Source organism: Chelonia mydas, chromosome 14, assembly GCF_015237465.2.
Source record: "Chelonia mydas isolate rCheMyd1 chromosome 14, rCheMyd1.pri.v2, whole genome shotgun sequence".
Classification (NCBI taxonomy): domain Eukaryota; kingdom Metazoa; phylum Chordata; order Testudines; family Cheloniidae; genus Chelonia; species Chelonia mydas.
The window spans coordinates 22,916,818-22,931,746 of NC_051254.2; the positions used below are offsets into that span (position 1 = coordinate 22,916,818).

At 47.6% G+C, this 14,929-nt stretch overlaps 1 protein-coding gene across 3 annotated transcripts in view; it reads left to right on the forward strand.

Moving 5' to 3' along the window:
• Positions 1–14,929, forward strand: part of PIK3R5 (phosphoinositide-3-kinase regulatory subunit 5) — a 97,806-nt gene that overhangs the window by 57,574 nt on the left and 25,303 nt on the right. For all 3 annotated transcript variants that reach the window (XM_037914177.2, XM_037914178.2, XM_037914180.2), the window contains exons 3-5: positions 4,616–4,716; positions 7,192–7,260; positions 8,778–8,916. In XM_037914177.2, the coding sequence (XP_037770105.1) occupies positions 4,616–4,716; positions 7,192–7,260; positions 8,778–8,916 (309 nt within the window). The remainder of the gene's footprint in view (positions 1–4,615; positions 4,717–7,191; positions 7,261–8,777; positions 8,917–14,929) is intronic.

A 14,929-nucleotide genomic window follows, 5' to 3' on the forward strand; every position in this document is an offset into this window, starting at 1 on the left:
GAAGGCAGAGGTAGTTTGCATCCAGATCATGCCCAGCCCTTGCCCCGCCCTGTTGCTTTGCCAAAATCAGCCAGGTTCCCAGCAGCTCTGGGCCTCCCTGCTGGGACAGCTACTTTCTTGAAAATCTCTTGTCCTGGGACTTTCCCAGGAAGGTACTGCTGTCTAGGGTGAGGCTGACAGAGGGAAACCCCACTGTGTGAAAGATCTGATTACAGCGACTTGCCAAAGCCCAGCAAAGAGAGTAATGAAGTTCAGGAAATGTGTACTTCAAATCACATTGACTTCTGGGAGAAAAGCCGGTCAGAGGTACTGCTGAATGAAAAACTGAAACATTGCTGAATTAACTATTGAGTTGTTGGCCATGCCTCCCATTGTGCACAGATTAGATCATAAACAATACCACATTGCTAAAGTTGTAAGCAAACCAGGCAGAAGTCGGGCAATGCCAAAGGTAAGGTTACAAGTGCAACTTTATTTATCTTCCTAGTGGGTAGGACTTTTGCCCTGAAATCCCAATATTGTTGTTTCTGCCGGCCCCTTGCCCAATTCAGTGCTCGCTGAATGAGGCAGCTGTTCGGTATTTATTTATCAATCACCTCTTAGATCAGAAGAGGGAAGCTGCACATGCTGTCAATCTCTCTGTCAGCCTCAGAGCTGATCGAAATGGATTGGAGCTGGTCAGAAATTTGGGCTTTTGCAAAATGCTTTTTCTTGACCCAGCCTTCCCCCCACCTATATCTTGGGCCTTCACAGTGTGGTGTCCTGCCCACCCAAAAGATGAAGCAACCTCCCTGAAATCCACAGCCTGGGGTATCTTATCTCTGTTATCACATGGAATTTGTGCCTAAAAACAGGACAAACCTGTCTGGCTCCTGCAGTTACGGAACTTCAGTGATATAAGCATAACTGGGACACTGTATATTATAATGTGATTATGCAGCCACATTAGTTAATGCATAATTGTCTTCCTTACTGGATATGCAGAACAACTCTCTTCCAGAATCCACATTATTATTATTATTTATTTATTAAATGTGTTTAACCTCTATAGGCTGTGAAGAAAACCTTCAAGATGTGACCCCTGGGTAATGATGTAGTGCTACCCATGCGAATCTTCTGAAACAATAGAGCTAAGAGGTGGGAACTGCCCCAATAATCTCAGTTTAGGGACGTTAACTCTGAAGGCTAATGAGATAATGTAGGCATGTCAAGTATTTCAGTGCAGATCATTTTATTCAAAAGGTTATGCTAATACGTTTGTCTGTCGGTTGTTGGAAGTGGCAGCAGATATTGCCGTGGGGAGCAATGGGACAGCTGGTTGCTATTCAGCTTAGTTGGGGGGTGGAACACAAGGAATTCAGACCTTCCCCCCTCCAAATTTGGAGTAACCTCTACCCAGAAAGTGGAGGGAAAGAGGAGCTGCATCTACCTCTCCAGTATCAAAAATCTTCCAACCTCCGCCCCCATTACCCGGCAACCTTTACAAAGCAGTCCAGTGTGTTCAGTGCAAAAATCTGCAGCTGCTGACAATCTAGAGGCAATGTCCAACTGAACTTGAATTGCAAATTAAATGAATATTGAGGGAGAAAGGGGTATTGGGAACTTAGCAAAGCAGTAAGGAGGAGAGGGCTTAGTGGAGCAAACCGTGGCATAATTCAGGGGTTCCTGCCACATAGGTTCCTCCTGCATAATGTGCCGCATAGGACTTTGATTGTAACTTCATTGACAGCCAGCCAGCCAGAGTCCAGTTACACCCAGCGTGCCAATCTAAAACCTTCTTGCGCTGTCACATGTCACTTAGGGCATAAACCACCATCCCTGTCTATCCTGGGCTGCTCTTTGCTTGTCCTCCATGTTGTTAAGTCCCTGAAGTTTTTCCTCTCTGTCTGACACAAGGATTCTCTCAGTCGGCCTGTTTTCCACGTTCCCTACCCAGTGGCAGATGCTCTGGCTTCATTCTTAACATGAGCTATTTCCATCTATTCTGGGTATCTTTAGAGATAAGGGGTTGTTGAACACTCTGATGGATCTTGACATTTGTTATAAATTCATTCAAGTGAATACCTAGTATTTGTATTTAATACCTAAGGCATTGAGATGTCGGTATCTTTAGGAGGATTTCTAGCTTGCACGTAAGGTGACCAGATGTCCGGATTTTTGGGGCTTTTTCTTATGTAGGCTCCTATTACCCCCCACCCCCTGTCCCGATTTTTCACATTTGCTGTCTGGTCAACCTGCTTGCACGTCTGTATGTTAAAGTGGCAGTGACATTGGAGTTGAAGATTTGTAGTTTCGTCTTTAAAATTGGTAGATTTTTGATGACCAAATCTTGTTTAAACTGGTGTAGTGCCAGGTTGTGACATTTTCTTCCTGGACATCCCCACTGGCTTGCATGTTACTGCCGAAACATGTGAACTCTTACATTCCTTTGCCTTCTAATGTAACACGGGAGTTGGGAGTTGCTGGGGTTCTCATTAGATTTGTTTTTTCATAACTGATTTTTAAATCCGTCTTTCTTGCGCTGCTGGGCATTCTTTGCTTACATATGGGTAGAGCTGTCATTTAGAAGAGCTATGTCGCCAGCAAAACCGAAATTTTTGAACGTACTGTAGTTAAACCACATGAGGCTTGTATTGTATTCATCCACGCTTCTCGTCATGAGGTTAGTGGCAATGACAAACAGGAGAGGTGAGAGAATGCATCCTTGTTCGACACCAGTGTTTACGTTAAACCATTTATTCAAGCTCTTCCCATAATTAAGACACAAGTGTCTGGTTTGGGTATCTAGACTAGTTCCAAAACAACAGGCTATTGAAGCATTATGATCAAGCTTTTCAAATTAAAATTAATAGGAACTGGACACCCTTTGGTGGCTTTGAAAATCTCAGCCTCTGAGCCCTGTAGCAACTCGCAAAGGTTTTAGTTAACACAATGACTGTGGAAGCTCTTTTATTCTGCACACCTGTTCTCTTGCTGTGTTCAGAATCGTGCTGACGTTAGAGCCCACAATAAGGTTTACTGCCGTTTACATTGTAAAGCCAGTGCAGCTACTGGGGAGGGAGCTGCAGTTTTGTTTGGTTTGCACATTATTTACACAATTGTTTGTTCATTTCCTATGGCAGCACCTTTCCTTCTAGGGACAGACATGCACAGCTTAACCAGAGTAATAATACACCACAGCTGGGTCAAGGTGCTGGCAATGATGCATGAGATAGAAAGAACCAGACTTGACTCTCAGACTTGCAGGGTGAGCTGGCAGTTATGGAAAAAATATCTTTTTCTTGCCTGCTGATCACACTTGTCCCAGAGTCACAGAGATCCAGTAAATAAGGAGCCCGACTGTACCCCTTTTCAGAATAACTTTTCGGAGCAAGACTGCACTTTGAAATTCCATGAGTGTTTCTCAGTGGAATAGCTTTGCTAGTAACAACAGCTACCCTGCTCAGTGGCTCAGGTAGCAAAGCCAGCTGAATGTTAATGGTTCACGGTATGAGCAGGAGTGGGGAGGACTGGCTAGGGCTGTGAACTGACAACGAAGGAAGCAAGTGTCAGGAGATGTATTTTACTGGTGATGCAGTTTCAACTGGTCTGGATAGATGTGACCTTTTTCTGCTCCCTCAGTGGCTCATAAATCTTGCATCTTCTCCTTCAGAAATCATTTAATACCAGGGTAGAAATAAGTTGTGTACTCTGTGAAGGTAAAAAGAAAAGGAGTACTTGTGGCACCTTAGAGACTAACCAATTTATTTGAGCATAAGTTTTCGTGAGCTACAGCTCACTTCTGAGACCTGAGATGGCTTTCTAGGTCTCTTGGCTAAGATTAGTGGCAGTATCCTTGTATTGGAGGCATTCTCTGTCTGGACTCTTTCCCAAGCTCGCTCTCCGGGTCTTTTCTCTCTCTAACGTCTCTGCTCTCCGACTTGCTAGCTGCACAGGTGGGAAGGTGTGTGGTGATAACGGTGTGAGACTTGGAATTGAGGGATATTAAATACTTGGGTGACCACAGTAAGAGTTATTTGCCTCGTTACCTTTGTACCATGTACCCACAATCGCCATCAGGCCAAGTTCAAGTCCTGCAAGGTGCTCAGGGGTCAGGGCCTGGAGCATTTAAAAAATCCTAAAGCTCCTGGATGAGGATTGTGGGTGACACCACCGCTGCTCTGGTACAATGGAACTCTCTACCTCAAGGGTAAAGCTCATCTGTGCAGGAGACGGAGATTTCACGGAGTCAGTGCCAGACTGTGGAACAGACTCCTCCAGGAACTGAGGACCATCCCAAACATCCCAGCCATCCGCTCCAAGTGCACTTCCCTGACTTGCCTTCCCTGATATCACCAGGGAGCAGTGTGGACTCTGCCAAAACAATTCCCAATGAACCGCACGTGACAGACATTAGTCATGTCAGTTAATGTGTGAATGGAAGGTGCTCAGATACTGTGTCAATGAGGGCAGGATAAGAACAGAATAGAATGAACATGCTGGGTATCTAGCTCTCACTGGCACAAAGTGCTAGCCCCATACTCCAGGTGTTATCGGTTCCTTCTGTGCACCCCCACTGCCAACTCTGGAGTTTCTGGTGTATTTGAAATGTGGTTTTCCTTTCTCTCTCTGATAGCTGGGCTGTGTCTGAACTGCTGGAGCCTGCAGGAGCTGGTCAGCCGAGATGCAGGAAACTACCTCATCCTCCTAGAGAAAATCCTGCAGAAAACCAAAGAGGTAAGGCCCTGCCAGCGAGAATGAAGGATGGCCCAGCAGGGAGGAGGCTTGGGGCAATGGGTGCTTTGTTGTCATTAGGATGGAGTCTGGCAGGGGGTCCTGCTCTGAAGTCTGTAAAGAAGCCTCGTCCCCTATATACTTTGAATGCTAGGTCTCTTGCTTTCCATGGAGGAAGGAAGCCTTTGAGCAGGAGGAAGTCAGAGTGTTATGCCCAGTGAAAGAGAAGCTGGTGTCTGGCCTGCAGGCTTGCTGGTCAATTGGCCGTGTTCTCTCTCTCAGCACCAGAGACGCCCAACTCTGCGTGTGGACCCCCAAATGTGAATCTGATTTGCTGTGAGTTGGCCCCATTCCCGCTTGCCCCGCTCCAGTCAGCGTGCAAAAGTGTCAGCCCCTGTGCCCAAAATGATTTGAATTTTGCAGTTTTTAGCAGATATTATAATAGGGTTAATGACTGAGCGTCAGTGCCTGGAGACAGTCGAGCTGGCCCGACGTTAGACCTCTGGAGAGCAGCTTCTGGCATGTGGGAACTGCAGAGAAAAGGGATGTGGTAATGCACTGGGAAAAAGAGCAAGCCTGAACATCTGCACTTTGAATAGCATCACAAGACACAAGGAGAGGTTTCCTACTTCCTGAAGTGCTGCTATGTGCATGACCTCCAGTCCCACAATAGCGACCGCCTTCCTCGGCACTTGGGGAGCAGCCCAGATTCCAGTCTCATTCTCCATTGTGTGCTGGCCATTGTGCAGGGGGAAGCCGGGGAAGGGAGATCCCAGCCATACGGTTCCAGGAGTCCTGGGCATGCATGTTTCTAGGGGCAGGGCTGCAGTTGGTTTGGTGTGCTAGGATTTATGAGGCTTGGCTTCCTGAGACCCTCCCTTGTTGCAAGCTTTTCTTTTTTTGCCTGTCCAATTCAGAAGGAATTGATGGCTTCCTGCTATTTTAATGGAAGCTTTGCCTCAGCTATTCTGGTTTGCTTTGCAACCAAAAATACATTTGGAACGTAGGGACTGAGCAAATGCTAGCATCTGTAGTAAGCAGCAGGCTGCTAGGGTTTGCTATGTCCAGCTAAGCATGGAAAGTGAAGGATCAGAGGTGCTGAACTGTTAACCTTCAACAAGTCCATCTTCTGATGTGAGGCCATCAGTTCTCCCAAGTTAAGTAGCCTCAAGCCTTGGGTGGGAGACCTTAGCCTGGCAGGAGGTGGTGTTAGGGACTCTGGAGTTCAAGCGAGCAAATAATTCGCATGACAGTGTTGCCAACCCCCACAATTTTATCATGAGTCTGACAATATTTGATGTTTTCCTTAAAGCCCCAGCTCCTAGATTCATGTGAGTAAGTGAGAATCTCAGCTTTCATTTTTGTAAAAAGTTTCTAGCCTTTCTAGTTAAGGAGAAAATCTTAAAAACATGACCCAAATGTACTTACCCTAAAGACTCAAACCAAAAGAACTAAAATGAACCAAAAATGTGTCTGTTGGGGTTTTTTTTTTAGGCCTGATTCATGATTTTTAAATGGCTGGGGTAGGCAGTATGGCAACTAATAAATTGATTATTTTTTAATCTTTTCCCCCTTTTCTCCAATCGTTCAGGAACACCTCATGCTATTCCTGTATGGATTCATAATTATTGGTGAATTTCCTCAGTGAATAATTCTTAGTCTGCAGATTGTCCATAATTAGCTTTGTTGCAAATTTTCACAATGTTGCCTAGTGATGTAAATCAGCTGGTGGTGTTTCTGTTATCTGGTGCATGATTTACATTCAATACACAGCACACATTGCAACAAGTGTGAATAAAGTTCCGTGCTCAGAATATGTAAAGGGTTACAAACTTGGCTGGATATAAATTCCCTTTTGAATTTGAATAGTTGCAAAAACTATTTTCCATTATTCACTCATGTGAATCTAGGATTGACTGGCACCAGCTAATCTACATTTTTAAACATGACTGTCTTTGTCCTCGCTGGGCGCTAAGTAGCATTTAACAGAGTGTTAATTTAAAGATTGTAGTTAACACATTTTCTAATGCGCCTCACTTTCCCGGTGTAGACAGAGCTTGGATGTGTTGTGCCAATGGCCTACTCTGTACTTACAAAGCTAGGCTGATATAGCTGCATTGGTTAGGGATGTGAAAAACCCATGCTCCTGACAAGCGTAGGTGCGCCAACCTAATCCCCAGTGCAGACACGGCGTAGTTACGCCAACCTAAGGCCAGGTCTACGCTACAGACATATCAGTATAAAAATGTCGCCCAGGGGTGTGAAAAGTCCTGTTGAATCCTGTGCAGTGCCTGTTGAAGTCAATGGGAATCTCAGCATCATTGTCATTGGGTGGGGTACTGGACAGACCCTATATGAGCAATTCTTGCGATTGGATGGTTTCCTACAAAGCTTCCTTCCATCTCCTGACAGCTTTTGGGTATTTCTGTAACCAAGTAGCACTGCTGATACTCCTCTTCTCGTGTGTATTTCCTGCAGGTCCAAGAGACATGCAACTATGACCTCCTCACTCCATTGGCTCTGCTCTTCTATTCTGCAGCTCTGTGTGTAAGTCCTAAATTTTTTAACCAATTGTAACTTCAGCTTCAGGGACGGGCTGAGAATTGGAGCACTGGCCTAGCTGAAAGCAGAATAATGTCATTATATAAGACATAAGAACTGCCATACTGGGTCCATCTAGCCCAGTTTCCTGCATCCGACAGTGGCCAGTACCAGAGCTTCAGGGGAGTGTACAGAACAAGTCAATATTGGATAGTTCCATTCCGGCTTCTTTCCCAGCTTCTGGCAGTCAGAGGTTTAGGGTTGCCCTGTACATGGGATTACATCCCTGATCATTGTGGCTAATAGCCATTGATGGGCCTCTCCTCCAGGAACTTATCTAGTTCTTTTTATAATCTAGTTATACTTTTGGGATATCCTCACCTGAAGTACTGTGCTCTGCCCTAGTCTTCTCATCTGGAAAAAAGATCTAGCAGATGTGGAAAGGGATCAGAAACAAGCAACCAAGTATCATAAGTTGGAAAGACTGAAAAGTTTGGGTCCATTTACGTTCAGAGAGGAGATAAACGAGAGGGGACGTGATAGAAGTATACAAAATAACCTGTGTATAGAAGGTGAATCTGCCCCATTTGCTCTTTCTCATAATTAATCAAACCAAGGGAACTTCTAATGAAACCCAAAGGCAATACATTTAAAACGGATAAAAGGAAATACTTTTTTTCAGGTTTCAGAGTAGCAGCCGTGTTAGTCTGTATTCGCAAAAAGAAAAGGAGTACTTGTGGCATCTTAGAGACTAACCAATTTGTTTGAGCATAAGCTTTCGTGAGCTACAGCTCACTTCATCTGATGCATAAAAGTGGAAAATGCAGTGAGGATGTTTTTATACACACAGACCATGAAAAAATGGGTGTTTATCACTTCAAAAGGTTTTCTCCCCCCACCCCACTCTCCTGCTGGTAATAGCTTATCTAAAGTGATCACTGTCCTTGAACTGTGCAGTTCATTGCTCCAAGATCTCTGGGAGGCCAAGAACTAAGCAGGATTCATAAAAGGGTTAAGCATCTGAAAGGATGGGAACATCCATGGTTGCTAAGAGTATGTTCTCTTTAATAAGAGAGAAACTCTCTTGCTTTGGTGCATAAGCCACTAACTGATGGAGTTTAGGAAGAAACAGCCCTAACAGGCAGGTTATTCTGTAGTTGTCCAGGGAAGGGTTTCTTGAACCTTCCTCAGAAGCATCCAGTGCTAGCTACAGTCAGAGAGTGGACTGTACAACCTCTGGTCTGATCTAGACTGAGAGTTATTTTTGTTATCCTCCCAGCGCCAGCCCAGATACCTGCTTTCCCATGTTGCTAATGGCCGCTGAAACCTCCTCCTCTTTTATTTGGGCTATCGAGCAGCTCAGTTTGGGAGCCTAGTTTGGGACCTGGGAGGATCTGAATCCATCTGAGTGGTGTCGGGGGGCAGGGAGGGACCAAAGCCAAAGAGGAAGGACAGGCCTCCATGACTGTGTCCTTGACCCACCTTGGATTGTAATCCTCATGCTACTTCTTTTTCCCCTATAGACTCCTCACTTCCCACCAGACTCTGACCTGCTTCTGAAGGCCATTAGCACCTACCACACCTTCCTTACCTGGCCTATGCCCTACTGCAACATCTACCGGGAGCTACTGACCTTCATCAGCGATGAACTCAAGGCCCCAGGTAGGAATCCAAACAGTCCATCATTTTACAGATCCCTCTGATGTGTAGTCTTTGTGGTGTTGGGTGCAGCTAACTTAGCCTCAGAGGGTCTGAGTGAAGTATTTTGACCGTTCTTCATGCCAAACCAGAAATGCTCACCGCGGTGGCCTGGTATGCACAGTGTTCTCTCTGAAATTCTCCGAGTGTTGCTCTCATACACACACGTTGTGTTTAAACAAATCATGCAAAGCTCAGGACCAGCAGCCATGCAGCAAACTGTGGATCCATTTGCTACCATCTGCTCTGTGTTTTCCAATACAGTTGTAAATGGGCTTTTGTCATCTGGGAGGAGCGGGCTGAGACGGCTGAACTCGTTTCACTGCTGCCCTAACACAGATTGGAAGCCAACTCTCCTCCAGAGGTGAAAAGCTGAATTGACATAGTTACGTTTCCAGGGTCATGTGTTTAGCATTAATGCTGTCACGTAGAGGAACCGCGTTGCATGGCACCGGACGTGTCTCCATGAATGTTAAATTCAGATAGACATGCTGATCTCGGTGGATTCATGAAGCGGATGAGAATTTCCACTGCAGCCTCTTTGTTCTGGGGGTATCTTTTGCATGGCAAACCAGCTCTGGTTGCTCCCTGCTGCTATTGTCACTAGCCCTAAACTTTGCTTTGCGAAGGAAAGTGACTCAGCGGGACAATTTGGTTATAACAGTGAATCCATTCATTCCCATCAGGGTGGCTTTAGTCTTTGAGTGTGCTGCTTTGTAAAAAATTTTCATACAGTACCCTGGAACTCCCAGCCACTGCTTTGTGGCTGAGGTGCTGTCTCTGTGTAATTGGACTTTGGGCTCAGCTGCAGGCGAGACCTGCAGCATGTAATCGTATCTGTCTTTATGCAGTAGAATCTTCTTAATGAGGCTATGCTCATGGATGGCCTATTGGTTCCAATTAAGCAGCTGTTTCAATTAAAAGAAGAGGTCATTTAAAAAGGGTCTTACACATGAGGATGGGATGCAGAGAATCATTTTTCTTCAGCACTCTATTAGAACAGATTGTAGAATTTCACACCCATTGAACGTCTGGTTAATCACCACATCACCCCTTGGCACCGTTTGATTGCTAATGCAGGATTAGATGAGCTCCAAGCAGGGTTAGGGGATGTGCTGTTGAAAACCTGTGTTGGCAATGGGCAGGCCATGTCTACATTAGACCTTACAGTGGTACAGCTCTTCCGTCGACATAATTAAACCACCCCCAACGAGTGGTGGTAGCTATGGCAGCAGGAGAAGCTCTCCTCTCTAGTGTGGACACGGCCTTAAGTCTGCACAGCAAAGTTTTACTGGCATAGCTATGAATAAATCACACCCAGCGTAGCTATGATGGCAAAACCCCCAGTATAGAGAAGACAGAAGAGTGCATCTGTCAGTTTAGCTAATGTTGTTTGGGGAAGCGGTGTAGCGGAGAAGAACTCCTTCTGTCTGCCTCTGCTGCGTCTCCACTTGGAGACTCTGCCATCCTAGGTGTACTGGCATAGGCTCTGTAGTGTAGGCGAGCCCTGAGGCACACATCATTGCTAACGCCCTATGTACTAGCGCAGACAGGGCCAAGAGGAGGCCCCGTACTCCAGAGCTGAAGCACTCTGGGAGGACAGTGGGGGAATACACTGTGTGCTTCTTAACTGTGACGTTACCCAGGGATCCAGTTTCTGCTGGTGATAGTGACTGGCAACAACTGCAGGCTAATTATCAGCAAATTATAAGTATCAGCAAAGATTCTTCAGCTAGTGCCAAGGGGTTAAGTAGAGATTAACCAGGTGTTAAGTGGGGGTGAAATTTGAGGTTCCAGAAATGGGGGTGGATAGAAGATGCTTTCGAGGAAGCAAAAGGATTAAAAAAAATTTTTGTAACTGCCATCTAAACCACATCCCAGCTCAGAGCTGCCCTGGTACGGGCTGGGCCCTCAGGCCTTTGTCTGGGTTGTGGATATGATGTTAAGAATAGTGCACTGATTGTATTAAGTGAGGTGGCAAATGAGGCCCAGTAAGCAAGGGGGTCTGGAGACCTTTCACTGGTTGGAGCTCTCAGGCCCTCCCAAACAGGGTTCCCAGTGAAGCAGCCCAGTGGCTGGGGTTGGCCCTGGTCTACACTACGGAGTCAGGTTGATGCAAGGCAGCTTACGTCCATTTACCTTAAATCAGCCCCTCCTGGGTACTGCTGCAATGGTAAACCTGGCCTAGCATCCCCCACCTTTCCAAGGGGTCTCCGGCCATTCCCTCTCATCTGGCTGGGCCTGGTCTCTGAAATGGCAAAGCCACACAGAGCTGGGCTGCGATTCTGCAATGTCAGAACCAGGGATGATTCAGAACTGGGTCCCATTTTATCCAGACCCCTAAAGTGAGGGTGAGCAGGTGGGAAATTGCTCTGGATTTGGCCAGAGAGAGACTGTGAAGGTCCCCAAAGAAAGCTGCCTGGGTCCAGCATTCTCGTCTTGACCAATCCACCTAGGCCCCCTCTGCTGTGCACATCTCTGCGGCCCTGATGTTTCCCACGCTGCCTGTAATGAGAACCAAACTTCACAGAGCAGGCTGCACTGGCCAGGAGACCTGCTGGTCCCAGTAATGGGCACTGCTCCCATGAAAGAAAGTGATTGAGGACTCCGGAGGGATAAAAGGAAAAAGCATGAGGCCAGACAATGACAGCTGGGAAATGGCACCAGCAAAACAGGGAAGTCTTCTGTAACTCAGTGCAGGCTGTTGGCCAGTTCCTGTTTGCTGCGGCGTGACGCTCGGTTGCGTGGGAGCAGTGATGGGATGCATTGCTCAATGCTAAATTCTGGCAAGGCAGGAAACTGCAGTATTCTCCAGGGGGCAGTGTGCTTTGGGAATGCCTCTTTCTGGTTGACAGCTGGGCTGGGCTACATGCTCCTGTCTAGAGATGGTATATTCTGACCCCGTTTAATGGCAGCACAAGTCCCAGTTTCATGTCGCGAAAGCCGCGGTGCTGGGATGGAGATTATGCTGATGTCACAGGGCTGCCTTTGCGTGGGGAGTGCGTAGGGGGACAAAGACATGCAGCAAGGCCAGGGCTTAGTGAGAACCTTCTCCTCACAATGATGAGTTCTGTTTTAAAACGTCAGTTTGACATGTCCTCCCCCACCAGTCACCTTCTTCATCCTCTGGGCTCTGGAGTTAACCCCTTAAAGCCTGCCTCTTCCATGCTGCCAGCCGGATGAAAGCTGCTGAGTGGTGTGTGCAGTATCCAAAGGGTTAATGTTTCCCGCTCTGAACTGTGCGGCGCCCACCAGGAAACTGGGTTTGCTGTGATGACAAATCTAGTTTCTTTCGTTAACGGGGGTCTCTCCTGCCCCCTTGACCGGCAGGCGCCGGGGACGTGGTGCCAGTGAGAGGCAGACTGCAGTGTGAGGTTCAGACTGGGATGTTTGGCCTGCAGACCTGACCCCCAGGCAGGGGGAGGAGATGTTGGGGTGGTTTGTTTTCCTACCACTATGGCAGCTCCATGCACTTATGCATCCGCAGCATCGCAGGGGAATGCGGCAGTGCAATACGAAACAGGAGAAAGTGTTTGGAAATCAGTCCCAGGGTTAGACCCAGTCCTGATAAAGAGCCTTCCATCTGAACCAGGTTTGGGTGCACTTTGTCCTCTGGGCTGCAGCTTTGTGCTGAAACCAGGAAAGGAATTGTGTCTACACAGCAGATGGGAACCGTCCAGTATCTGTAGTGTGGATGGGCCCTAGAAGTACCAATTGGTTGGTATGGTGGTGCTATCGATGATGCTGCCCCTGAACTTCCCTTGAATCTCCCAGCCTCATCTCCGTGGTCTGTTATCGCTGTGACACCAGTTCAGGAAGCTTGTTTTAAACATAACTGCAAACCCCTGGGAGATCCCCAGGAGCCTTCACTGCATCCTGCTCTCATCATGACACCATTGTGCCCAAGAATAACTTGGCTGGGGGCTTGGAGCCAAATTTCTCTTTACACTGTGTGAGGAGGCAGATGGTTTGACAGCCATGGAAACAGACAAAGCACAGGGCAGTGCCAGCGTGCCCTGATCATGAGCTGGAAGGACCGTCTTCAGGGACCAGAGCCTCGTTCTCTCTCCATGGCACATCCAGTCCTTGGCCTTTCCACTTTCAGTTCACACCAGTAACAGTGATAGCTTTGTGGAGATCACACTTGTCCACTGGAAATCCAACCAAGACCTTATAGACTCATTCTGTTTGCCGGGCACTTCCGGAGCTGTTTGTGGTACAGTGTCACCAGATACTATCCAGATGCTTCAGCTTTCCTGGGAATCTTATGAGGTCAAAGCCAAGAGGTAAAGATTAACCGAGACAAAGCTGCTGTCAATATTTACCAAGAGTTCAATAAACCTTGGTATTGTCTGAGAGCCTGGCTCGGTGTGGATTGTTCTGCAAAGCATGATCGTTGAATGAATCGATAAACAAAATATCGGCTTGGATAGCACAGGCTGCCCCAGGAAACTGAGCGGAAAGGCACCACTCAATCAGGGGATGCTGCTGCAGGGGCTTTATGAGGCCCATGTCTGGTAGCTGCTTGGTGTCCTGGCTGAAATGGATTTGGTAGGTCTCAGTCCACTTCTCAGGAGCCACAAATTCAGATGGACAAAGCTGTCATCACCCTTGAGGCTCATTGGAAGTGGCCAGGCATGGGCATTCCACATGGACTGAATGCCCGTCGGGTGATCCTGGTTCAGGGGGGAAGCTGTATGGGGGAGGGGAAGCTTGCACGACTGCTGCCTGCATGGCAACTTGTTCTGTGGACAGATAAAAAGCCTATGCCCAGGCCTGAGAATGCAGGCCGGTACATGCTGAATTTGCACATGCAACCTGAGAAGACTTTAGAAGTCATGTTGGGGAACGGGGGGGATGGGATGCAGGTAAGAGAGAGAAGTTTGTCCCCTCCCCGCCCCCCAGCACCTGGGACCCCAGTTCCTAAAGCACGTTACAGACGCTGAATGAAATAGATGAGAGAAAATCACTGCAAAGTCTTCTCCACCTAGTGAGGCCTTGTGGATGTCCTGGGGAAGCGGGTGGTTGCTGGTTGCAGTTCAATAGTGTGAATTTTAGTGGCGTAGGAAAATTTTCCCTGTTTGTTTTCCCCCGTGACTGGTCCTATTAAAGCCAATGGAATTGCCTCACCGGAATGGACAACGTCCTGCCCACAGCAGTGACCCATGTCAGAGGCGTCAGAGACAGGACTGTACCCTGGTATAAAGCCCCTTATTTTATCCTGGTTCCCTGCTGCTGATCAGCTGGTGTCCTGAAGCCTGGGGATCAAGAGCTCGTCTCCTTTAATTCTTCCTCGCCTGACTGTGGAGGTTGCTTTTGGGAGTCAAGTGGCCAAGTCCCTCCATGGCACTTTAGAGACTCGGTGAACAGTGAAACCCACTGACCTTGGTGTCTGACTGTTCTGCACCAGCCTAGAGACTGTTCATGACAACAATATGCAGAGCTGCTCAGCACTGCTGGGCTGAACGTGGCTTCTCGTGGACTGGTGCAGGCTAGAGCATAGACGGTGCAATGGGGTGAGATTGGTGAACTGCATGGTCATGTGACCCTGATGGCCTCGGCAGCCACCCGGCTGAGGCCACACATCTTACACCTTAGCAGTGACTCACCTTCCTGGTCCCTGTCTGCTCAGCTGAAGGGGATCCTGGGACACTGTAAATGAAAACTGGACAGAACAGTAGAAAACAGCAGGGCACGGTCTGGCACTGGCAGAGGGATGCGACCTACTGGGTTTTCTCTGTTGTGTGCTTCGTGTATGCCCTTGCTCCCTGCCCCTGCTATCCATCACATTCCCTTGCTTTCTCTTGTTAGCTGAACATAGTTTAGACTTGCCTTCAAATCTCCCTGGAGTTGCTCCGGCTTCATAGCCCCCTCCTCCCTGCATCTGCTTCCGGCTCTTCTGCTTGCCAACCTGCCTTTCAGATCTTGTGTCCTCATCTTTTCCCAACACGCCCTTGCACTCTGCCCCTGTGATTTC